Source organism: Protomyctophum parallelum, assembly GCF_964188405.1.
Source record: "Protomyctophum parallelum genome assembly, chromosome: 19".
NCBI classification, from domain to species: Eukaryota; Metazoa; Chordata; class Actinopteri; order Myctophiformes; family Myctophidae; genus Protomyctophum; species Protomyctophum parallelum.
In genome coordinates this window covers 39,382,249-39,409,178 of record NC_139717.1, presented here as the reverse complement: position 1 = coordinate 39,409,178, position 26,930 = coordinate 39,382,249, and the positions used below count along the sequence as shown (strand labels likewise).

The window sequence follows — 26,930 nt, the reverse complement described above, 5'->3', positions numbered from 1 at the left end:
CCACATGACTTCACAAACAATATGTATTCAATGTGCAAATAGAATATTCACAATAGGCCTCGTTGTGACTCACGCTCTCGACGCTTTTCAAGCCGTTACGCAAATTACTGATGTCCTTCTCCAGTTCTGTCATGCTGCAGCAAAAAGAAAAATGAAAACCAATGTATGAATATAGGATATGAAGGATATTCTTTTGGGGCGAAAAGAGTTAATTTAACTAGCCAGTGTGAAACCAAAAGCTCAACCTACTTGACTTTGGCTGCTTCTGTAACATTCTGCAGGTCCTCCTGGAACATCAGGACTTTGGGGTACTTCTTCTCTAGGATGGTGATCAGGTAGTGCAAGAGAGTGATGTTCCTGCAAGCACACACGTGGTTGGTCATATGAAGCTGGCTGGGCCTCTCTTACAATACATGTTCTAACTAAACAGATGACAGCGTGTGCTCTCATCATCAACATCCCAATACCAGACCATGTCCTCCTTTTATCCCTAAAGACAAAACTCCCTCACACTGTCTTCAATTGCAATTAAACCAATAGACAATAGACCTTCATCAGGTTATCTAACCTGATGAACGTCTAACAGACCGAAAAGTTGTTATTCCCATTCAAAAGTTTTTTCTTACAGTACGTTGGGTGACTTGCATTTTACTCCTTTTATCCTGAAAACCTGAACCTGGTGTTCAACCTGAAATCTGGGGTTCTCGCTTTCTTACTTGTCGATGCTAGATTTGGTATCGGCGATCTTGTTGAGTGAGGACACCTTGAAGCCGTATGCGTTGCCCCTCTGGCCCTTGTTCATGTAGTTTCCGAATGCCAGCACCACTTCCAACAGCTGCTTCAGGTTTCTGCTCTGTAAGATCTCTTTGGAGGCCTTGGTCAGAGCTGAGGAATGGCGACATGAAGAACAGAACGGCATATGAAGGCTCCTGGAGGACTCACTGTGACCCCATCTGAATTTGGTCATTGAAATTTAGGTCGGACACATCATGTCACATTGTCTAGCTGTCGTCTACACATTTAAGTCTCCAATAACAACATCAACTCTACTGTTCAAAATTCTGACATGGCTGTGCAGTGACTAATGGAATATAATTGTTCCATTATTCCTCTTTCTTGTGGTTCAATTTCCATCTGGAATGTTGATGTAATTGTGTGCTTTAAGTACAGTTGTGGGAGTGGCAACCTCTCGCTCTGGCTTCTGCTAATAAGCCCCCCCACACATACACGGCATGTGCAAACAGCCACACATGCACACACACCCTTTGTGGCAACTGCCAAGCTGCACTGTTAGATCTTTCAAAATGTCAATCGGGGCAGAGAGCAGCTAGAACTGAGGGCCACGTCATTCTTGAAAAATCCACTTTCGTTAACTGGTTTCTTCACTTCAACACAATACACAGTCATATTCACTGCTCTACAAGTGCATAAAGCACTGGATGTGAGATATGAGTTACAGATTGAGCCTCCAAACATATACACATTTATTCTCACCTTCAACTTTGGGTTTGACCTCAGCTACCCTCTCTGCAAACTTCTTTTTGAAGTAGAGTGACTGCAGTCTCTGCTGGTAGTGGTTAATTCTGGAAGAGGAATAGACAATGCGTGTTAGAGGAGAGCGCAGAAAACAAAAGTATTACCGGTAAATTAAAAACAGGATGTACGTCAATGAGTTTAGAAAACAAATCAAAAACGTTCTAAAAGTTGTGAAAAGTAAAAATGTGCAAAACAGACACAAATCATGCTGACAATAATATTAACAAATTGGCTCAGTCCATGTGCACAAATAAAGTTATAATAATAGCCATCAATCTTTAGTGTCTTCATAGCATGGCTCCTACGAGGCGAGCCATCTACAAACTACAAAGACAGTCTGTCTGTCTCTGTGTGTGTGTGTGTGTGTGTACGCGACTAATCTCTAGAACCATGGGACTAGTCAGCACCAAATGTCTTGTCAGAAGGCTGAGGAAACTTTCACATACTGTGAATTTGTTTCTGTGAATATTCTTCACATTTTGTGCATTCATGAACTCAGCTCCACTGTCTCTCCATATTTGTGCAAGACTGACCATCATCAATATGATGTCATATCAACAAGACATCAAGAGATCCACTGGGAAGCGGGGCCATTATTACAGCCTCTTTTGTTATTTCCAGAAACCATATCCATGCCCAAACAGTACAATGTTCCTGCTGAGTAGGATCCCATATGGTGATCTGATTTAATCTAGGATGACGCAAAGAAAACAATGACCATTGTTACATAGCAACGCTGAGCTACATTGTCTTTCGCCGGCGCCGACTTGAAAGCGGTTATGTGTCATGGGTTAGAACAGCACAGTCTAATGTTTAACTTTAACCCATTCTGACCTGAGATCAGATTCTAAAAATGTCTATTACATCCTGACAGTTTCATTATTAACCCATTCTGACCTGAGATCAGATTCTAAAAGTGTCTTTGATTTTTCAAAAATAGCAGACCTACAAGCTATGAGCTTGTAGATCTGCTATTTTTCAATAGCTAAAGCATAACATGATGCCAACACCAAAATGGGTGCCCGGTCAGAATGGGTTAACCAGTCCAGTACAGTGTAGTCAAGTTCACTTTTGTTAGACGATACGGGAGGCGATGAGATGATTTACATACTGACATGAGATCCCAACAGTGCCGATTGAATTTGCATTGTTATTGCCCTTATGGTACCTGCTCATTTCATAGAGGAAGCGGTCAGCTTTTGCCATTCGGTCCAGTTCATGTTTGTGCTCTTCTAAGAGATCCACATCACTCTTCTCTGGGACAAATTTCAGCATCTGTAAGAATGGGGTAGATGAAATTATTTAAATAAGGAGTCATTCCAATGTGCTAGTAATAAGTCAAGATCTGGCATGAGGTCATTATGGTGGCTCAGTCTGTGAATACATTTATTTTTACATAATTACTGTTTAAGGGATTTATATTTATAACTCAGATTAACTCAGGTTATCTACAGTGTTATTTCACTGTTCCTGTCTCTGTCAACTGTAAGCACAAGTAAAATGCTTTTTTTTTTTTTAATACAGAGGCCATTTCTACTTATTTCAGGGCAGATTCACACTATGGTCCCAGGTACGCACTCGGGACCACTTGGCAGATGTTGTGGTAGTGTGAACGCTACGTACAGTTCCCCGGAGCGGATCACCCTACCGTTCAGATGTTGTGGTAGTGTGAACGCTACGTACAGTTCCCCGGAGCGGATCACCCTACCGTTCAGATGTTGTGGTAGTGTGAACGCTACGTACAGTTCCCCGGAGCGGATCACCCTACCGTTCCCGGGACCGCATGGAGGTAGTCTCTGGACCGATTGAAGTGTACTTGGATACAGATCGATGCAATGTGAAAGCACTGACTACAGTTGGATGAAGTGTACTCGCGTGCGGAAAGAAGAATCAAGGCCAATGACAATCATGGCCAGCGGGGACCAGGCAATCGTATTCGGGAACAGTTTGAATCAAACGGACTCAGTGTAAATCTGCCCTTAGTATCTTTTGAGGACAAGAATATTAAAATGGCAATAAAACCGTGTGTGATTATTCTAGTAGTCATCCATCCACCGGTCCGGTCTACGCTGGGTGATTATGAGCACCTGCAAACTCAATAGCGTACCTGCTCCAGCATATCTTTTGGTAGGTCTTCCTGTTCATCCATTGTGAGAATGACTTTCTTCATCTCCTCGTTAGAAAGTTTCAGTCTGTGTTGCACACCGGAAAAAGGAAAGTCCAGGATGAACACCATCAATAAATCAAGCTATGACAGCATATGCAACCACTTGGATTTGAGGGAAACCTGATCTCCCACATGGGACACCAATGATCTACCGCTCATGCAAAGGGGAAATCCCTTCAAACCGGGTCTCCTGTATGGGAAACCAAAATCTAACTATTGCTTATACAAATAAATGTTCAGGACTGCTCCGTTATCAAACTGTGTGACAGCGGTTATATAAATAAACTAAGAACAGCATCTTTACGTGCCATTGTATTTTTTTTTCTTATATATATATATTTTTTAACAATGTTATGACACGTACCGTGAGAGGAGGATGTTGCAGTTTTGTGCTCGACGGCCATCAATGACGGAGAGCTCCTTGACTTTTTTGGAGGTCAGAGAGTCAACATCATCTGCCTCTTTCTGTTTGAATGAATCCGTGAGATCTAGTCAGTGGCTTACATTGTGTGTAAAACACAAAAGTACATCAAAAAGCCATGGCACTCTCAGACCACAGTAAAATAAGTTATCAACGAATTAAACAATTAAACCCTCTACACTTAGTAAACAAATACTTATTTGACTGGGTTGGGCTCTATATTTAGCCTGCTTTTTAACAATCAACAAGCGACACATTGTGAGCTTGTAGACATGCCTTTTTTAAACGTTTTCTACCAGACGTGGGAAACCTGAGTCTAAAAAAATCATTTTTGTTGTTTTCCCCAAATAACAAAAATGGCAGATCTATAAGCTCACAATGCATTGCGGCGCGTTGTCAGCTTGTAAATAAGCTATTTCCTCTATTCGTCACACAAGAAATGTAGTGTAAGTGTATAGGGTTTTTAAACATTCAAATAAATGAATTTATGACCACATTAAAGACCCCAGATTGTGCCCTATGTAGAACTATTGCATACGTGCACTCACCTGTTTGTTGTTATTGACCATAAAGAAGTCCTAGAATGCAGGCAAGAAGCAAGGAAGATGTTGGCACTCATTAGATTAAGTAAAGCAGTTATGTGAATGCAGCCCATGAATCAAATGGCAAAAAAAACAAGCACAAACAATAACAGTGGAACAAAATAATGAAATGAGTAGTAAGACATGGAGCATTCGGTGTGCTAATGTTTCACATGCTTTGCACAGAACTAAGAAGATGCAGCCTGAAAAAGTTGCTTTTAGTTTATATAAATATCAATTTAGGTGTCAGTCATCATGCCAGTTTCGAGTTTTAAGTATTGACTGCACAGTCAACAGTCTTTTCCAAATGCTGAGCATTTGAAACCAAAGACCCAAAGAATTTAACAATTACGAATCTTTCCACACCTCATACAGGGTGTATGGTTGCTTTTAAGTAGTGACAACTACATCCCAGAAAGAGATGCAACCAAGCTTTTGGTAAGCCAAGAATTACTCAATGACTGTCTGTATTGTAGGTCATACATTGGCCTGGTGAAATTTGGCACTTTTTATACCTTCAGTGTGACGAGCCAAAGACATTCTCTTCTCGTCAACTGATTTTAGTAATACGTACGGCTGTAACTGTGCATCACTAATTCAGCTCACTCATGCAGTTTCTATTCTCTATTGCATTACAGTGGAATCAACTAACTACAAGCTGTGCTACAATCAGAAAATGAGAATGGCATTTCTTTCAAATGTGAGATGGTAATGAAGTTGGTAAAATGCATGAAAGGTTAATTCTAAAATAAAAATCGACCTGCAAACTTTGCATTGTTTCGCTTCAATGGTTGCATTTTTTTCCCTTGGTTTGATGAAATTATTTGACAGTCAATTAGTCCGTGATGTTCCCTGCAGGCTAATTAACCCATTCTGACCTGAGATCAGATTCATACGAGGTTTCCGCCGGACACACACTGGTCTGATGAACCCATTCTGACCTGAGATCAGATTCTAGAAATGTCAGTCGCTCTTCGATTTTTCAAAAATAGCAGACCTACAAGCTCGTATCGCGCCACTCGGTGGCGCGATATGAGCTTGTAGATCTGCTATTTTTAAATAGCTAAAGCACGACACGATGCCAACACCAAAATGGGTGCCCGGTCAGAATGGGTTAAAGATACACTCCAATATTTCTTTCATGTCCATTGTCTATCTCTCCCGACAGACAGACAGTAATTACGACAATGTCCAAACTAGTCTTGCGTGGCCAGACTGTTGCCTCTCGTAATTTTCAAAAGTTTCCGTCATACAGTCTGGAGAATGGAAGCTCTGATCATGAGTAAAATATAAAGCGGATGTGAAGGCTCCTCCCCACTTCCGTTTTGTCTTTTGTCAAATTTATATCCTAATATAAATAGAAATCATCTAAGCATATATAGCTTGCTGCTTAGCAGAAATTGAAATAAAAAAAACAAGCTCTAAAGACATTTTAAAATATATTTTTGTGAACGGAAATGACAAACAGTCTCCAACAGTAGGCCATTTGAACAGAACCTCAACCTATAGACTTGTGTCAGGTAGTGTAAGCTAGTAGATACTACACCCTGCCCCGCCCATACCACACCCTAAAAGCTGAACTAGACCTTCCCCTCCAGACACTAGAGGGAGACAGAGGCTATCATGATCTTCTTCACACAGCAGCCCCAGTACCTGCTGTCTTTGGTAGGCTGAGAAGGTCTTCTCGATGTCCTCCAGATCCAGGACTTTGAAAACCTTGCCGTCATCCACATCCATCCAAACGGTGCCCTCCAGTTTATTCTAAGAGAATCATACGTTTTTTTAGTAAATTATCCAAATAGAAATAAACAAACAACAGCTTTTAGTATCCTGTTTGACGTTTTTACGTTCTGCACATACAGTAGCAGTGCACACTAAATGCTCACCTCTGCCAGTTTGGCCCAGTTGAAGGACTTGAGCGCGTTGGACGGCTGGGGTATGTTCTTCCTGACCATAGACGGGCCCATGGGTGCCCCGGGTGGCGGAGGGATCCCTCCCATTGGAGGACGCCCAGGGGGAGGCGGCGGGCCACCGGGGGGTGGGGGCGGCGGTGGAGGAGGTGGCATGCCAAACATGCCCCCAGGAGGGGGAGGGGGAGGAGGTGGCATGCCCGCAAGCGATGGTGGAGGAGGAGGGGGGACAGGTCCACCCGGGGGTCCAGGGGGGAGCGGGGGACCACCAGGCACCATGGTAGCCTGTCTCTGGAAGGACAGAAATAACACCTACTATGAGGGGAACTGCCTCTGCTGTGCCCCTTAGTGATACTTATACTGTAGACCTCACATGTCTGTCTAAAGAGCATCTAGAGTCCTACTTAGCTGCCATGGATCATCACCACTGGTCAATATCTAGATTTTTCCACAGTATAATGTAAAGGAATACTTCACCCCGCCAAAAAAAAACCTTTTTTTCAATTACTAACCCCATGTGTTGTTTGTGTCACATTCCGTCACGGTGAATTGAGGAAAATAGGGGTCCACAATGAACTATGGCTGCGTTTAACACCACACGCACGCCCAGGAGCATTCCTCCTTGGTCCATGTTTAACACTGAAGTGTTTTCAATCGGGGGTCTTCAACATTGTGTTGCAGATTAAACCTTTTCATAGATTTCATAGATAGCTTCATAGACTTGTTTGATGCACCTTTATCAGTTAATGTTTATTTCTATTTTTAGTTTACACACATTATCTTCTCTACTAATTAATGTTAATGTGTATCTTCAGACATTATTTAACCCATTAAAGCCTTAATACTTAATAGCTCTGTACTTGTTTTGCTATTTTCTCCTTCTACACCAAACCTCTTTGCCCAAAAAACAACCGTATTTCTCAACGCTTGTAGATCACACGGCATTGTCAGCTTGTAGATCTTTTACTCGTTTGGCTAATGTTCCCCTCAGAATAAGGATGCTATGGTTGAAGTGGTTAATGTAATGTGTGTTTTGGAAGTAATGCGTTTATAGTTTATAAACACAATTGTTTCTTTTAGTTTTTCTTTTATAGTTTTATAGTGTGTGTGTGTGTGTGGGGGGGGGTCATTTTGTTCTTTTTTGGGGCCTTCTTTAACTTCATGAAGAAAATGTTAGTAGAAATTCTGAATAAATGAATACAGTTCTAACATGGTAAGGCCAACTTACGGTGCTGAGTTCATGCAGCCGAACGGTGAGTTCAGCTACTTGCTGCTTGACATTTTTATGTTCTGTGCTCTCCCTCTCCAGCTTCTCTTTCATCTTGTTGAGGGTCTGCATCATGTCCTCCTTCTCCTGGGTCTTGGCGTCACACTCTCGCTCCTTCTTGTCAAACTTCTGCTGCAGCTCGTGGTGCTCTATCCAGGGAAGGGGGATGTCGGTTAACGAGACACATTCATCATTAACCCATTTAGACCTTAGCTTTGAACCACTTTAACCATTATTTTAAACTTTAGCCGTTTTAAAATAGCAGATATGCAAACTCGTAGCTTGTAGATCTGCTATTTTTGAAAAATCGTGAAAATGTGGCACAAATTATTCCACAGAGAACGTTTTTAACTCAAATCATTGCTTCTAGGGGTCCCTGGTGCAAAACATTTTCAGATGGGGGTCGGCGGCTGAATACATATCATGTTGTGGGTCCTTGATATGAAATGGTTTGAGAACCACTGTCATAGGAACATAAGTTTTTCTGAAAACTGTCAGGACATTTGTAGAATCTGGTCTCAGATCTTAATGGGTTAATCAGATTGGATCTAATTGGGATGGGCACAACTTCTCCTCTATCAGGCCGTTTCCATTTATAATCATACGTACCTTTTCTCATTTTCTCCGCCTGTTCTTTCCATTGCTTGACCTCGTTTTCATTGACCAGCCTGTCAAAAACACACGTGACTAGTGATTACCTTACCAATGCAACAGCAACAGTTGCTAGCTAACATGTGGAGATTGTCTCCGGATATAATTGGCTGTTAAAGAGGTTTTAATCTTAAGGCTCTGAAGGAAACTGCATACGTTAATCATTCCTATAGGCTTTTAATTAATTAAAATTCCAGAGCTTATTGAGATTACCCACTTAGTCGCGCAACCCATTCAACATTATGAAAGCAACACTTTTACTCAGTTTAGAGTTAGGCAACTGCCGGCCCAGGGGCCACATGCCCCCCCCCCCCCAATGTATGTATGTAACATAACTATAATTAAAGGTATTTGAATAAAAAATAAAAAATACATTTCAGGATTCCAATTAAAACTCAAATTCAGGATTTCAATTTAAATAATAGCTAAAGTAGCTGATCTACAAGCTCGCCGCGTTTTGAGCTTGTACGACAGTAATATGCAATGTGGCCCTCTGGAGTGAGACATTCTTCTATGCTTAACCCATTCTCACCGGGCACCCATTTTGGTGTCAGCATCATGTTATGCTTTAGCTATTTAAAAATAGCAGATCTACAAGCTCATATCGCGCCACCGAGTGGCGCGATACGAGCTTGTAGGTCTGCTATTTTTGAAAAATCGAAGAGCGACTGACATTTTTAGAATCTGATCTCAGGTCAGAATGGGTTAATCAGACCAGTGTGTGTCCAGTGGAAACCTCGTATGAATCTGATCTCAGGTCAGAATGGGTTAACAAAAGGGTTGCGTGATGAGTATAAAATAAATGAGCCTTCACTCTTTCATCATGCCATGTGTGAAGATGACTCACATCCGGACAACGTTCTTCACGTTAAAGTTCTCCAGTGGCGCGACGTCGGGGTCGTGACCTTTGTCAGTCTGCAGGACCATCTGTTGGACGATTCTGTCCAACAGCAGCCAGTACTGTACAGTGTTCCCACTTCTCTTATCTGAGGGGGAGAAAAGAGTGTGAATGAATGAAGCTTTATTTTCGTGTATTGTCGTTAAGACCCATCCCTTACGGGATTATAAGACACCAACAACATAAATAAACAATATCACGTTCACTTCTCACACAGAGTGTGTGTGAAATGAAGAGTGTAGGAAAACACACACACACACACACACAGAAACACAGAAACACTTACGCGGCATGAGAAGGCAGTGGTGCAGGACAGACATAAAGTGCGGGTATGCGTCAGTGTGGTTCATCTTCTTGCGGATGAGATCAAAAACTTGGGTAGCACTTTTGGTGTCTATATGCACCTGGAAGAGACAAAACGATTCCTCCCGTCAATAAACAAGGCCACAAATATTAGTAAGGAATGCGGGACTAAGAGCAGGAAATTGTTTCCTCACCGACTCAAAACGTCTCGACAAAGCCAGCTCATCCTCATTCCGTAACATTTCAAAGTAGTCTAGATGCCTGACAACGAACATGAAACAGCAGGATTAGTGATGAAGTCATTTTACCAGAGCTTTACAGAACCTGATCGTGCAGTTTTCATAGGCATAGTTTCACTTTTTACAATAACAATGAGACAGTAAATCTGAGTGTTGTGAAATGGAGGGCCCCCCACCCCCCTCCCCCTAGCCCCAGGCAGTACAATCGGATTACATCAGTGTCTCTAGTTTGTGGGAGAAAGATATTCATGTAAACAGAGATTGGACTGACCTGGCACACTGAATGACATACTTGCATTAGTATAATGAGCACCGGCATTTGTCTAGGGTAGGAGACACAAGATCACAGGCAGTGTTCCAAAACGTACCTGTCTAGCGTGGAGTTCTCGTGGGAACGTAGCTTATCAATTATGGGCTGAATTCCAAGCATCAGAAACTCATATCGGAGGTGGATGCGGAATTCCAAACTAGCCTAAAACAAAGGACAACAAAGTACGGCTTTAGGAGTGTGTGCTTAATGTCACATACGGGTAGGTGGTCAAGTGAGAAAGAGAGCACATTGCATTGAGCAATGAATTCACCTCGCCAGCGCCTTGACTCAGCACAGCGTTGATGAAGGACATGATGGCTGTCTTCAGGTTGACCTCGTCTCTGTAGCGGCCCGTACTCCGGTCCAGATCGTTTAAAAGCGTCTGAGGGATGTACAAATGTAAGCAAAGCTGTTAAAATATATGTTTTGCTTTCGTGCAGGTGCTGTCAAACAATCTTGCAAAACGATGACAAAATGTCTTCCCATTCTTCACCGCCGACCCACCTGGAAGCGTGTCCTTTCGCATGCAAAGCGCTGGTAGTGCAGCATAGACTCTAGGATCTTCTTGTGGCCGCCGGGCACCAGGCACACAGCGCCCATGATCTCCAGTATGGCCACCTTGGTCTTGACGTTCTCCGTGGCCAGGCTCTGAGCGATGCAGTTGATGCTCTCTGTGTGGGAGAGGACGTGGGCTCGGCCCTGGGAATTGTTCATTAGCGCTTTGATGCAGCCAATCAGAGACGTGTGGATCTGCGACTCGGTGGTCTCGTAGTCCATGCTCTTCAGGAAGTTCAGGATACATGTCAGGCCGTCCAGGTCAATGAAGCGCGTCACGAACCTAACGATAGACAGGGGTGTTTGTTTAGTCACAACTTCATCATCTTAACTATTTCAGCACTAAACAATCGCTGGTTGGCAAACTGACCGCAAATGTCAAACTGTCCCTATCAAATAAATGAAATGTACAAATGTACTGCATCCGCCATCCGCACGCCAAAACATTTTCTCTAACTTCAAAGGTGTAAAGAAATGTCTATAAAACGTTAAGACATTTATAATTTAACTATTTAGCAGACACTTTTGGCCAGAGCGACTTACTTAGCATATAATTCAGAGAGAAAAGTGTTGTCCAAAAGACAATATTGTGGTTGAGAAAAACAAAACAAAAAAACACACGAGTGACCAAGATATGTCTGCATAGTAGCCATATCTAGGAGAAGATGGCAAGATGGTACAGGGAGGTTTGAGTGCTAGGGGTGAGCTGGAGTCTGAAGAGAAGAGTCTTCAGATTAAGGTGGAACATTGGGAGTGAATTCTGACTGAAATGGGGAGTTTATTCCACAGTTTGGGAGGCAGGAGAGTGAAAAGTCTAGGATGCGTGGAGCGTTGCCCCAGGTGTTTTAGGGACGGTTCAGACAACCGTCCTGTGTTAGCTAATCTGAGTGAGTGTTTTAGTGGGTGTTTTAGGGACGGTTCAGACAACCGTCCTGTGTTAGCTAATCTGAGTGAGTGGGAGGGTTGGATCGCGTGTTTTCAAATGTAGTGAAATAATACAAACTTCCTATTCCCAACATGTGAACGTACATCAAAGACCTGTACAAAACCTGCACTGACGTACTTACTGGGTTTAAATAAGCATTCATCTTTAAAAACATGACAGGAGAAGATCAAGGGGCAAGTGACATGACAGATGCCAGAATACTGAAGACGGTAAAGCAAAGGGGAAGGGGAGGAGATAAGATGAGAACAGATGGAGAAAGACAAATAAAGAGATCGTGAAAAGATAGAAGAGCAGAGAGTCAGCTGGGGTTCCATTATGTGCACCTCATTGGTTGCGTTCGCAGAGCAGTCTTCAAACTCTCTATGGTTTTGTTTCTCTCCTCTTCATCCTCCTTCTCTAGAGCGAGGAGCGTCTTTCTCTGTTCAAGAAAACATACAGCACAACAATGTTAACTACATTACTACATTAATGTTGGCATGACTATTGTTAGCACATTGTTAAATGTATTTTTATAGCTAAAATAACTAATCTACAAGCTAGGCCATATCCACTATTCCCCGTATAGCAAAGTATATAGGGCAAAGTATATTGGAGCAAAGTATATTGGTGGCAACCAATCTCATAATTTCATAACATATAATATCATAGGTGCTTAACCCCTTTTGGGCAGGAACACCTTTTGGTGTTAGCATTATGTTATGCTTTAGCTATTGAAAAATAGCAGATCTACAAGCTCATAGCTCAACTTGTAGGTCTGCTATTTTAGAAAAATCGAAGAACGACTGACATAGTGGATGTAGAAGACATTTTTAGGTCTGATCTCAGGTCAGAATGGGTTAAAACAAAGTGGAGAGGAGCAGCCGGGCAGTAGCCACGTTTCCATCCAATTAAGCAAACTCTTCAAATGTCAGTGTAGGAGACAAGAAAATAGCATTTCCATTTGTCAAGTTAATAAGTTCCCAATGAAAAGGCTAATGCATAATTATTTGCTCTATTTATTTCATTCACTAAATTAATTATAGCATTTCTACACAGACTTAAGAGAAAGAAAACGGGCACAAAACATTAACTGGACAGTTAAATTAACACGGCACATTTGACTCTGACCGTCTGTTTTAACTTGTCTGTCTCTTGTTACTAATGATCTCCAGAGTCATGGCAGCAAGTGATTCAAAATAAATGCTATTCAATTCAGACAAGGCAAACTACCAGTGCATACAGCTCTGCACAAAGCTGCCCCATGGCCGCTCTGAAAAGCAGCGTGTCATTTATTACAAAACATATGGTCACGGGTTCAATGATAACATGTGACTACAAGGCAAGAGTGCAATTATAGCATTATATGATTAAGAGTATTGTCAATTCTATGTTATTATGATATTGGAAGACTTGGGTCTGTAAGTCAAATATGGCCATTTACAGCAATGCCCAGCCGATTTAAACTTGGTTGTGTGACAACGGCGTATACAAAAAAAAAAAGCAGATCTACAGTATCTGTGAGCTTGTACATCGCCTATTTTCGGTCCACAAAACTGCCACGAAACGAAGTATAAGTCCCCTTAAGCAAGGCCAGCTGATTAGGACATTGCAGAAATGTCCAATGTACACAGTGCGGTGTTGAAGGACATTGTTGGGAAATAAATTGAAATAGCAAGCATTTTTTGTACATAGGCCTACTGTTATGTAAAGTTAAATAATATAATTTTAAAAAGACATTTCATAAACTTGACATTGGCCGTGGCTAATGTGATGGTCCAAATGTGAGCTCTATGCCTAAAGCTAAAACCCTGTCACATGTGCTGTACCATATGAATAGTAAATACAGTTGAGAAAATGAATATAGCTAAAATTGTATCTTCATAACGCTCTGTTTCAATAGTTTGTCAAAACAAAGTAGGCCAAGTAATTGGCTGCTTATATCTAATACAACTAATGGAGACTTTTGAATCACCCAGTTAGTTTGAAAATCTTTCAATGCCCTGATTTATAATTATCCAACACAGCTGCAAATCATTATTGCATTACTCAAGTTATTTTTTCCTCACCAAAACCTCATCTTGCGTCAAGTAGTGAAAGTTGCACTGTTTATGGTATTACTTACAGCTGCCATTGAATTCAGCTGATCAATGTAAAATTCTGGCCAACTGGTTGCACTCTTGTTTTCTTCTTGTTCCTGTGGAAAAAAGAAATAAACATTTTTGCGAAAATAAGTTTAAGGATATTTTTGGTCGAGTTATGTATTTATAAATATATGGGAATGGTAGGACGGTAAAATGATCCACAACAACCTACTGTAATTGGTGCGAAATCTTTCATGTGCAACATTTTCACAATACAGTACAGAGCAGTTGACGCAATTTCAGTGTATAATGAGAGCATTAGCACTTTAATGCATGCAAACAACACACAGGGACAGGAGGCCCAGTACATAAATAGCAACGAACAAAAAAATGGAGCAAACACTCAAAGTAGGGCGACACAGATAGGCAGCCAGCCTATTTTATCTTTGGACACTTCAGTGAACTCAAAACTCAGAGGAGGTTGTGTGAATGTGAAGTGATGTACTTTGATGATTGAGCAGCACAAACGCTTGAGAAAAAACAACTTCAACCACAAACAAAACTATGGACTGAGGCCATGGCTCGATTTATGGACAGCTAAATCTGCAGACCGGGCAGATTTTCATTACAGTCAAAGATCTATTAATGTATTTTAACCCATTCTGACCGGGCACCCATTTTGGTGTTGGCATCATGTTATGCTTTAGCTATTGAAAAATAGCAGATCTACAAGCTCATATCGCGCCACCGAGTGGCGCGATACGAGCTTGTAGGTCTGCTATTTTTGAATAATCGAAGAGCGACTGACATTTTTTAGAATCTGATCTCAGGTCAGAATGGGTTAATCAGACCAGTGTGTGTCCAGTGGAAACCTCGTATGAATCTGATCTCAGGTCAGAATGTGTTAATGTATTTTAATATTAAACTTAAAATGCCTCTCAGTTCATTTGAAACTATAAATATCTAATTTTATTATCAAATTGCCGGTTCCATCTCCAGGAGACTACATACAGTAAGGAGAAACTTGGCTTGTACATAAAGGCCCCGGGCCTTTCATTGAATGTCCTGCTCCATTAAGGCCAAGTGAGCTGTGACCATCGGAAACTAATTGCGCAGCAGTTAATAAAGCAGCCCACGGAGACTTGGCTTCTATGACCAAGGCCCTGGGTCTTGGCTGGCCTGCAGGGGCCTTGTAGTGACAGGGATGGTTGATCCTGCAGGGATGGGCGAGCCTGAGCCAACTCCCCCCAGGTAGTGACTGGAAACACTTCAGTCCATAAGTGGATCAGACACAAAGATTAAGATGCTTCCTTTCACATCTTTAGTTAAAGAATTCAGCCAAGGAAGTCGGTACACTTCACACGGATGATTAAAAAAAAATGAGGTTTTTAAGGTCATGTGGGCAGTAAAACTTGAACCCAGAAATGATTTAATCAAATAATTAAATTAATTAAGTTATAGTTAGGTTATATTCCCATTTCTCTTTCATATTTTTCATAATTTAAATAGTCTCTGCTAACAACACAGACAAGATTCAAGAGATTTCTTTTTTCCTGTATGTGCAATGAAATGTTGGTGTGGCAGTCAGACACTGCAAGTATGCTGCTAACAATATTCAACATACGTAATACAACCTAACAAAACCCTTTCTTGCCCCAAGTCCGTGGGCAAGGAAATGTGAAGATAGTCAAGATGCAGGATGATTGCTCGCTTCTCTCCAGCATGACTACACTGATATAGGTGTGTAGCCAAAACAAACAGCTCAGACAGTTAACTTTACAATGGCTGACTTATCTACTCCCCAAAACCCCTGGGATGCATCTGCCAGAAAACTACTGGCCAAAGCAGTGTCTTCATCACTCACAGATTTGGGTGCCCCGATAATAACCCCATTTCCCCCCATATCATCCCCGTCTCCCGCACAAAAGCCGCACCTGTGGACGGGAAGCTTTCCTGTTTGCGTTGGACAACTGAGCGCTTCCCTTTTACCCTTCCACACGCCCACCACTCTTTTCCTCTCCATGCTCAGACGATGAGTTTGAGAAGCCCCACGGGATACGTGCCAAGCGCCTCCCAAGCCGGCTGGGCCGCTGGCCAGAGCCCATTGCCAAGTCAGCGTTATTGATGCCCTGCCGTGAAGGCTAAAAAACTCCCTCCCTCCCTCCGCAGGTTGCCGCTTCACATAAAGCTCTGGATGTATCCTCCCACAGCTCTGCAGCAACGGCATTTAAAGCAGCCCGCTGCCCTGGTTATCGCGACCTGCTGAAATGTTCTTCGACAGCAGTCCAAGAGAAGTATTAGGATGAGAAAGCAGAAGAACGAGAGAGGGAGAGAGATAGACAGAGACCGAGAGAGAATGCCCAGTTGCAAGCTCACTATCATTTGTTTATTGGTAAAAGCGTGGTGGTAGGGTGGCTGTGGAAGGCTGCCTTCAAGTTGAAATGCAAGCACTGCTCCAATGAGGACACAGTAACATTGTGGGGTTGGTTATAACATTCCTTATTAAGCTAGTTTGGGCCCCCAGACTATTGCTAATTAGGCCAGTAATTGGGCCACTGTAGAAGCAGAAGCATTAGCTCTGTTACTTGTTTCTCTTTCCCAGAACCCTTCCACAATCTGGCCATTCCCTGACTGCTCTCCATCTCAGAGCTGACTCTAATGCACTGCTTTTCAATGTCGGGTCTGGGGAACCAAATGGTATCAAATGGGGCCTAAAGCATATCAAACTGGGGGTCCTTGAAATAAAAAAGGTTGATAATCAGATAAGTCAGTTGGGATCCTAGCGAATCATGAAAACTAGTTAAGTTCTTTGGTCCAAGGCAAAGGAACACAAAAGCTAAAAAGAATTTGATCGTTATAGCCTGCATAAAAAGTTGATATATGGAGAGTCTACTCAGTCTAGACAGCAATGATTTGAAATGTTAAATGTACTGTATTTAGTCTCTGGGCTGGATCATGTGAGAACAATTACACTGTTCAACTCACTGTACAATATATAACGAAAGGATGGCCTTACTTTTCACTTTCATTTCAAACTGGCAACTGGCAATTTATATAAATATTATAATCTCAACCATCACACTTACTAAGATTTTTTTTTTTTTTTTATTATATATTTTTTTGCGGCTTACGCCTTTTATTGGTTTTTTGAAGGGACGGGAGAGAGATGGGGGAAGACATGCAGTAAAGGCCGTTTCGGGCTCGGGAGTCGAACCCGCGGCACACTGCGACTGGATTACCAGTCGGGTGCCCAGACGGTTACGCCACCGCCTGGGCCACTTACTAAGAATTAACGTGGATACATTTAAATAAATAATATTTACTTCAAATAGAGCACAACAATTAGCTCATTAAATCCATAAACTAAAGCAAGTTGCTCTGGAAAGGGAGTCACCTAAATATGCAAGAATGCAGGCGATAGTAAAACAATGATCATACTGTACTTGTTGCCTGCACGTGTATCTTACATGTATCATTTACTGCTGTAAAAGGTAATAATGCAGCTGTGGTGTCTGAGGTCTTCCAGGTTGGAATAACTCATGTTTGGAACTTTGGATGCATCCATTAAAATTAATCTCCATACTCCTCACCATGAGTTTAGGACAGGATGAAGGAAGGAGATTGAATGGCCTCTGTCTGCATATTGCTTGTAGACAGGATATCCTATGCAGACACCTACAGGACCTATGTCCTTGAGAAACACTGTCTGACATATGCATTTAAATCAAGATTTACAGTTTCAAAGTGTGCAGACAGAGTTTGTGCTGACTCAGTGGATTGGCTGGAACAGTGTGTAGAGAGGTTGAAAACAAGACAAATGAAATTCTAAACGAGAACATACACAACATGTTTGACTGTATGCAGAGGTATCATTAGTGTGGAGGGGAACCAGGATGTATTGTTATGTAGCTGACAGCGCACTGTCATCATGCAGAAAAGGCATAATGAAAGATGACATTACAGGAGGCAACATGGAATGTTTTTCTGTGCTTGTTTAAGTTTAAAAAAAACACTGCTATTAACTATTAAAGGACAACTTCACCTATGTTCAACCAATTATATCTTCGTATAATTGGACCTCACTTATACTCAGTAATGTGTTACCATTTTTGTCCACTCGATCTATGTCTCAGTCAGAGGAGGTTGTGTGGACAGTTCTGAAACCAGTCTACCAGTGACATTACTGATGGGGAATTCAAGCAAATAGAAACTTCCATGTTTTCTATTTCTGGAAAGTTAGCATGCTATAAACCAGGGGTGTCCAAACTTTTTTCAAAGGGGGCCATATTAGAAAATATTAAAACACCCAAGGGCCAACCTTACTATATCTCCTGACAATGTAGTGACGTACTAGTCTATAACAAAGTCACAATGTAGCGTCGGACTAGTCTATAACAAAGTCACATACATGTGCATTGCATTTAAACAATTCTATTGAACTCATCATATCATCATCAATATTTCATATCAATGGTCTTTTGTCGGGTGTGTGCTGTGAACAAAAAGTGTCTCTCAGCCTTTTTTCAGCCATATGTCACATTACCAAATGTAACCAGAGGAGCAACGTAAAAATAATAATACAAGGAAGAAGGAACAAGGAACACTGACAAATTATATTCTGGGAAATGCCCAGGTTAAAAAGCTTGAACGCCTCCCCCTGGCCAGCCGGGGCGCCTGATGGAGGGGAAAGGAACTGGTTGGAATAACGTGTTCCTTACTGTCCCCTGTCAGGTGTAAAAGAGCAACTTGGACACTCAGGCATGAAGGAAGCATGAGTTGAAGTCCGTTGGTCTCCCCAGGTTGGCGGAGGGTGTGTAGAGCCCAGGATCACATTAGATAATTGACACACGGGTGAAAGAAATGTCATACAGCCCGGCTGCGGGCCGTATTACATTTATCCCAGGGCCGCATTTGGCCCGCGGGCCACACTTTGGACATCCCTGCTATAAACGGAAGCCATTGTTCTTGGGGGACCAATTATATGAAGATAGGTTGAAAATGGGTGAAGTCGTCCTTTAAACAGATAAATCAACATTTTGAAATTGTTCAAATGTATTTTAACAAAATCTCCACGTTGTGACATGAAAATGTGAACAACTGCTTTATATGACAATTCATTACCTTCTTTTTGCTGCAGTAGATCTGCCATTTCTTCTCTGCAGGCAGGGCAAACATGGCTTCCCTGTGTTTCTCTGTAAGATCCAGTTCATCCTGCAAAGTGGGAAAATGGAGTGGATTATTGAGCGCAATGGTGATAGGAAGAGGGGTGATACGTGTGTGTGTGTGTGTGTGTGTGTGTGTGTGTGTGTGGCTGTGCGCACGGGTGTGTGCATTTTGTACGTAATTGAAGGAAGTTAAATACTCAAAATATTACTGTTGAAACATTTCCTTATTTATGACTGGGTGGAAAAGATAATATTCATCGTCTGAATGAGGAGCTGAAGTTGACCTCATCCCCTTACTAACAAAATATACAGAAAGGCCACAGAACATGAACATGTGATATCAAAACATCATCTAGTAGAAAATGTGGTCATATCCAGGGTGAATGTGTGATTCCAAAAAGTGTCCGCAGCTCTGCATCAAAGCAAATTTAAGCTATAAATAAGCTTTTGCAACGTGTCCCTCCCAATCGCTGGGTTATCTCCAGGTCGCTCCGTGAAGAATTATTAGACGCCCGTCAGGATTTAGACATGTACGTAATAGAGAAAAGACGGGGCGTGGTGGCTCCACATGACATGTGGTAACCCAATAAACATCTGGAAACAACATGCATCACAATGAGGAACAGACAGTTCCCCCAGGCACAGATACTGTACGGGTAGTGAGAGGTAGGAGTTGCACAGGGCAATGAAAACTAGCGCCCGACCGACCAATATTTTGGTAGAAATATGGAAATCAATATGGAAATCATAATTGTTAAATTAAACTTGAATTAAATAACTTCAGAACCAGAAGAAAATTCAGACCTGAGGGCGATTCTAAAAATGCCTTCTAAATCCTGAAGAAATTACAAAAAAATGTATGCTGCTATATACCGTACATAGCCAACTACCCCAAAAGGGGTTCCCGTTTCCGTCCTACTGTAAATGGGATGAACAAGCAATAAAAATGATTAGCTGTGCCATTTAGGCCATGAGAGAATTTATTTAATTTTTAAACTCATTATCTCCAAAACATGTTATTAATAGTGTTTTTTGGACCAGCTACTGTAATAACTGGTTTCTCTTTTGGAACCCACTTTCCTAGTTCAATCAATACATGCACTGAATCAAAGACCGTAAAAGGGTGGTTGATTGATTTCAGCGCCTTCCGTCCTAATTCCCCATCTAGCCATTCAATGGAGAAGAGACAACAATTGATCCAACTGGTACTCTTTCATGGAGATATTAAAGAGCAACTAAGTGTTTTAACCTACATTACTTCCTTTTGTCCGTTTGAGTGACAAACAATGACAGCAGCCGCATCTCTCTTACAGCCGGTGAGAGGTGACAACAGGAATCATATTTACAACAGCAGTTTTACCACATTAACTAACCCATTAATTAACACATTAAATCAGTAGTCCTCACACTTTAAAGATTAAAAAGGAAAAATGCAATGTACAGCTTGTACTATCTTTGAATAGCCAACAGATGCTTTTCCAGAATTAATGGGCCAGTCCCAATTCTGGGGATGTCATGATTGGTGAACATTATTTGGTGAAAATAGGCTAACATTCTGCTAAGATAGAAGATTCACAAGTTCACAACACATCGCAACTGTATGTAGATCGGCTATTTGACGTACGACAAAAAGGGTTTAAGTGGGAAAGGAAAACAAAACCTGTTGAGTGTGTTGTGTCTCTAGTGACTGGTTGAAACAGCACAGACAGCTGCACTTTATTCCGCTAGAGTGAGTCTTTTTCAAGCGTATTCATTCCGATTACGCATGCACATGGGACACTCATTGAGCAAAAGCAAAGAACAGGAGACAGCACGTGGCTGTTTTTCTTTTTGTAAATAGAGCAACTGGAAGCAACGTGTCCTCTCGTGTTCTTCGGTTAGGCAATGTCTTGATGAAGGGTGCGAGGCCCAGACGAAAACAAGCAATTAGCAGATGGAAGAGGCCAAGTTGTACTAGGCCTAGGGCCTCTGAAAAGAAGCCCATTGATGTGCAAAGATCTCGTGCCTTGATTTCTGTGGCAACCATGGCAGGAAAAGTGAAGGGAGCAAGACAAATTACAGTGACAATTAACAACAGTGAATGAACAGTGCCAGCTAAAGGGAAACAAAGAGGCGACTGCCTGGCCCCATTCACCTTGTACACAATGAATATACCAAAGGAGTAAATCGAAGAGTATTTTGGTGAACAATAACAGTTTATCTACTTAACTTAGCCTAAATCTAAATAATAGCAAAGGTTAAAGACGGATTATTTGTTGCTTAGTAAATTGTTCTAAATCGAATTAAAGTACAACATAATTACAAAGAAAATGCAAATATGAAGAATACTTTTGCAAAAATCCTGCTCCAATGTTTATAAAGATTTCAGACAAACATAAAAAGTTTTAAATGGTGCTACACTCAAGGCTTCAGTTTAATCTTTTCAAACATGAATCGGTGTTTAGACAAGCTAGTTTCCCTGCAAAAAAAGGTTTCGTGAAAATGTACTGTGGCTGAGTTTGGATTTTGAACAAAACAAAAAAAAACTCCATAATGGCGACATACCACCAGCTCAGCAAACATGGAGTCCAGCTCGTCGCTGCCTGGCATGGGCAGCGACGGCTCCATGACCTGCAGGGCGAAGTCCTCCCGGAGCCTGTAGGTGATCTCTGGGTGGTCGCTGCCGTTGAAGCAGCAGAAGAGGAAGGACAGGCCGCTGCGGCCCGTGGCTCGCTTCCGAGGAGCCATGGCTGGCTACTGAATCCGTCTGGATGGAGGGACTCCTTCTGCCCGGCCCTCTGTACCCACCTCCTCTACCTCAGAGTTTGGCCTCCGTCAGAGAGAGCTGTGAGGGGAAAACACAGAGCGACGAGATTCGTCAAACACAACAGAGAGAATTCGCATAGGATAACAAACCTTAGCCGGATTTGAGATATACATAAATAATCTCCTGTAATGAGAATCCATATTTCTTTTCAAAGGCTAATGAACGGCAGCTTTGGAGTATGGCGAATATTAAAGTTGTGAAACATTAAGACATTCTTTGTACTCTAACTATGTATAGAATCTAATAAACACTGTACTAGTACTAAACCTAATGAGAAAATTATCAGAAATTAAGCCAGATGTTTTCCATTGACTTGAACAAAGCCAGAACCACTAGAATGAAGGCAAACAATGAAATTGTTACATACAGTATTAATGGACATGGAAACACAAATCCATGCCAAGACTTTGAATCTCCTGAAGCTCCCACACACATTTAACCCTCGGGCCTGATTAACCACTTTAGCCGTATATACATCTTATGACTATTGACTAATAGTGAAAATAACTTATCTATAAACTCAGTTTAAAAATGTTGTCTATGATTACATGCTAAAAAAGGGGCACCAGGTTGAACGTGGCTAATAACACCGGGTCCTAATCCATCTATAAATGCATGGAATGTGTGTGTGTGTTTGTGTGTGTGCATGCGTGCGTGCGTCAGTCATCTGTCTGTCTGTCTCACGCATAAGTCGAGGACATCCAACCTATTACCGATCAACTTCAAACTAGCCCGTGCACTCGTCTGTCTGTATCCCTCATGATGAGCCCTGATGTCATCAATATGTCGTGTCGTCATACTGACTGAAGCCCACCACACACCGGCTGTGCGCGGCGCCGTGCGGCGGACGCAGCCGCCTCCATTATTTTCAATGAACCTATCGCACACCGGCTCCGTCCGCCGCGTCGCGCCGATAGAACCCAGTTCTATTTTCCAGGCGGCGCCGCGCGGCAACGCGTTGCGCCGCAGACGGTCGCAGACGGTGTGTCGGGCTTGACATCACGCACTGTCCTCCAAGTAGGACTATGACAATGGGATAACCGGTACCCAGTCAAGTATCAACGGATAAGACGGGTATTGCATTACCGGATGAGCATGTGTGCCCTGCACGAGCACCATTCTCAACTGGCATCAGCTTGGTATTTTCTTGAGAATAGAATATCCAAGCGGTGCCACTTCAGTGATGGCAGCCACAGAGAGGTTGAATAACTAACTATACAGTTCAGAAAGCAGAGACGGAGGGCGGTGCTTAAGTTGTGATGGAGACCACAATTTGTCTGGATTAGTGTATTGAGCCCTCTGTCTTTCTTCCTTGCCACTCATGCTGAGAAGCATCAGCTTTCCTCTTAAGACATAATAAGCAATGATTACAGGGCTGCATTTACAATGATAATGGTTGCTCTGAGGGCTTTCTTCAATATGGGAGAGTGGTGAATGCTCACAGTCAGGGAGGTTCACCAAAAATAGTCTCCAGCAAATTATAACAGACAGGTTACCACATGCCTTGATTTGCGCGTGTGAGTCTAGCACGCACAGTGCTTCAAGTGATTACGCAGACTTAACATGTATGTAGAGTGTGTCAATCAATGTCAATTACGCTACCCTCCTCCCCCAATTATTAGAAGCTCGACCAGCCTGCAGCCAGTCTCGCTCTAGCGCAGGGGTACTCAACTGTCGGACCGCGGTCCACGCCTGGACCGCGGACCACCTCTCTGCGGACCCTAGGCAAAAAAAAAAAAAAATCTCATGTGAAATTGCTGCAAAGGCCCCCAAAATGTCCCCCAAGGGCCCCCAAAATTCTGGTGTGGTTCAGTGTGGTTTGGATTTGGAGTTCCACTCCGGGCCTGCACTCTGCACCCCATTATTGGTTGGTTGGAAGGGGATCTGATTTGTATAAGCTTGGCTTGACCATACTATAGAGCCCCGCTCTCCGATGGACGCCGCGCATGGGACCGGACCTCGGTCTTATTCAAAAAAATATGCTCTAGCGTGTTGAAGAAAAAAAAAAAAAAAAAGGGGGGGGGAACGCATAAACCTGTGGCCTGTAGAATGATACAATAATACATTTTCTGCCAGTTGATTAAATAATTAAGCTTGCGGACGATTCAAACACACACTGCAGCAACAGTCATGATGATTCTTATTTCTATAATCATCATTAATACTATACCATCATCACCAACCACCACAACGACCAACAAGGCCAGGGATTACCGGGGGTTTTAGTGTATCCCTACAGCAGCAGGTGGAAATTATTTACCCTAGGGAGGATATTCTACAAGTGGGCTACATTTACTAGACGTGCTTGTAAGGGGAGACGATCATTTGGCTCGTACTTTATAACAATTGTTGTTGCGCCGCAGCGCCAGTTGTCATGGGGGTGAAATATGAGAATACCGTAGTCTGGTTCTGTTGGATTACTGCCCATCCCAACTGTTATTTGTACAATGGTTAAGTAAGGTTAAGTAAGCCTTGCCGAAGGACAGGAGCCTAAGGTATCTCCGGTTTCTGTAGCACGAGGCAGCTTGATATACATATATACATACATATAGTTGAGCACACTGCAGGATGGTCCATTTTCTAGAATGTAGAGACTGACTATTTGCTTAAAGGCATCACGGTTGAATATAAACTCAATGGAAAAGGACAACTGAGGTGAAACCATGAACTCAAAGTCTGCATATTCTCTACATATGGCCATTAAACATTTTCAGTCATCTGACAGTGACTGGCCGAGAGATCGACACGTAATTACGTAATACGTAAACATTGACTGATTACATAAGCCAACAGAAACAAACATTAAAATCACTATTATGTGACACGACCCATGAATAATGTACTGTATACAACTTACAATAATAATAATATAGTAATAGAGTTATAACAATTATTACTGACCATGCCAGCTAATGGTAAAATCTAGCTACAATGTGTTAAATAAATGAATTAATTACACATATAAAAGGTTGTGTGTGGGCTTTGATTATGTAATGGAAAATAAGTGGCGTCTCTGCAAGTAGCAGTGAAAATTGACTCCATTAAAATAATGATTATGTGTGAGCACGTACTAGTGTAGTAAATAAACTAACTGTGCAGACAGATGGTGGAATATGCTTTCCCCCCGCTCCAATAGGTCCACAATAAAGGCCTGGAGATAAGATAAACCTCTAATCTCATTTATTTAGAACGGAAAACCTCCCCATTTTGTTTGGTTTGTACCTTTTCTAACACATGCAAGCACAGGTGCACGCACATGCATGGTATCACTGACATGCACACAGCAGCACGAGGAGACCGCAGCAGTATCACATCTCACAACTGGTGTAGATAATATCTCTCGGCTTTCTGGTGCCTCCATTCCAGATGGACGGCTGCTGCCTGCCAATACCATTGTTGTCACAAAATAGAAATCACATAATGGCCGATATATTGGTCTGGCTCTGTTGCAAAATGTATGGAGAGAAAGTGGATCTTTCCTTCCAAGCAGCCCAACTAAATATAGACTAAAAGGAGGGCAACTTGGCTGATGCAGCATCAGATCATGAGAAGGCCATCTCTGTGGTCAACCCAAACAGTGTCTGGAAGTCGTTATGCATCTGATAGGATGTGAGGCAGTCACATGTGGTGCCATTTCTCTTCCCTTTGAGTCACAGTGTTTTCCAAACTCACTTGACCTTCATGGTGCGACAAAATGGAGAAGCCTTGTAGACTCTCTGGAAATGGACTGTAACTTTGATGTTCAAACATCAAAGTCGTATTTTCATATTTCAGCCTCAAGATAGGATGTCGTTTTCTTTTTCGTCCTCAATTAGCGTCATTTGTCTTGGAATTTACAGCAACAATCAAGAAAAAGACAAATTTCCCCCATATATTGCAGGCTTGTCTAAACAGGGATATCAAAATAAAAGGCAAAGCCTTTTAAGTTTGTCTGACAGCCTCAATAAAGACAATTTGGAACCATCAACTAACATGATGTTGTTCTTCCTTTGACTATTAGTATTTGTAATACTACACTACAGTAATTCGCCTTGTCTGTAACTGCTGTGCCGCCTCAATAAAATTCGATCCATCTATGATACAAATAAAAAGTGGTGCAACTACACATTTATTGTTATAGTTACTGTACACTGTACAAAACTGTCATTTTTGGGCTGAGTAGGTAGAGAATATTTGTTTTTTCATTTTTTTTCTTTTTTTTTTCGTGGGAAGGATGGGTAGCAAGGAATTTATTTTATTTTATTAATTTTTTTTCCTACGGCAATGCTGGATAGGCTTCTTTTTTAATAACTTAAATATTTGCCTGAAATACCATCTTTTAAATAATGAATGGTTCAAGTACACAACACTGTATGCCTATAGCTAAACATTTGAAAACTTTGAATAGAATGTCCACATACTGGTTGAATACTTTAGTTTTAATTGAACGAATTGAACAATGTGGACCCTGTTGTAAACAAGTGTAATGCTTAATTGGGTCGTCCACTCACAGTTAACAGTCTTTGTATTGAGTTTGTGCTTAAAATGTACTGTAATTCTACAAACTGTTAATAAATATTTCAATCAATCAATCAAACTCCAAACCAAAGTAAAGTGCTGCATTAATGTAGCTTCAGTTATCTTATGGTCATCATAACTAAACACCCTTTATGGAGACTACAGTGTAATGTTAGCCTGTAGCTACATGCAAAGTGTTAGCTTCCCTCTTCCCCTTGGAGACTACAGTGTAATGTTAGCCTGTAGCTACATGCTAACCGTTAGCTTCTGTCTTCCCCTTGGAGACTACAGTCAGCATTGATGTGTGTTGCTACGACGCAGCATTGTGTTGCTACGTGCTAGGCACGCATTGTGCAGGCATGCGCATTGTACACACACGCATGAATTTCACGCATGCGCACACCACTCGTGCTCATGATACACGATACAAACGGACATTCCTGGTTCTAGGAGTGGTTGCACCACTCAAAAACGATACTTCAGAAACACGTAATAACTGGGTGACACATTCAGTCATAATAACACACAATCTGTTACTTTCAGTGCTAGCATTATGGGTATTAAAAAATACGTCCATCTCTGAAAGAATAGGTCAAACTGTTCTAGTGTGTATCCTGC

The 26,930-nt window shown here is 41.9% G+C and overlaps 1 protein-coding gene across 3 annotated transcripts in view; it reads right to left on the bottom strand.

Moving 5' to 3' along the window:
• Window positions 1-26,930, bottom strand: part of daam1b (dishevelled associated activator of morphogenesis 1b) — a 56,626-nt gene that overhangs the window by 3,516 nt on the left and 26,180 nt on the right. For 2 of the 3 annotated variants that reach the window (XM_083790918.1, XM_083790919.1), the window contains exons 2-23: window positions 21,554-21,833; window positions 18,966-19,055; window positions 13,886-13,957; window positions 12,108-12,202; window positions 10,788-11,121; window positions 10,555-10,665; window positions 10,342-10,445; window positions 9,929-9,995; window positions 9,718-9,835; window positions 9,381-9,519; window positions 8,492-8,550; window positions 7,844-8,031; window positions 6,592-6,906; window positions 6,359-6,466; window positions 4,673-4,702; window positions 4,068-4,168; window positions 3,644-3,728; window positions 2,705-2,811; window positions 1,495-1,583; window positions 717-885; window positions 250-357; window positions 74-134 (exon numbers count right to left, since the gene is read on the bottom strand). In XM_083790918.1, coding sequence (XP_083647044.1) covers window positions 74-134; window positions 250-357; window positions 717-885; window positions 1,495-1,583; window positions 2,705-2,811; window positions 3,644-3,728; window positions 4,068-4,168; window positions 4,673-4,702; window positions 6,359-6,466; window positions 6,592-6,906; window positions 7,844-8,031; window positions 8,492-8,550; window positions 9,381-9,519; window positions 9,718-9,835; window positions 9,929-9,995; window positions 10,342-10,445; window positions 10,555-10,665; window positions 10,788-11,121; window positions 12,108-12,202; window positions 13,886-13,957; window positions 18,966-19,055; window positions 21,554-21,736 — 2,733 coding nt within the window. In that variant the 5' untranslated portion in view covers window positions 21,737-21,833. The remainder of the gene's footprint in view (window positions 1-73; window positions 135-249; window positions 358-716; window positions 886-1,494; window positions 1,584-2,704; window positions 2,812-3,643; window positions 3,729-4,067; window positions 4,169-4,672; window positions 4,703-6,358; window positions 6,467-6,591; window positions 6,907-7,843; window positions 8,032-8,491; window positions 8,551-9,380; window positions 9,520-9,717; window positions 9,836-9,928; window positions 9,996-10,341; window positions 10,446-10,554; window positions 10,666-10,787; window positions 11,122-12,107; window positions 12,203-13,885; window positions 13,958-18,965; window positions 19,056-21,553; window positions 21,834-26,930) is intronic. The other variant, XM_083790920.1, reaches the window with a different exon arrangement.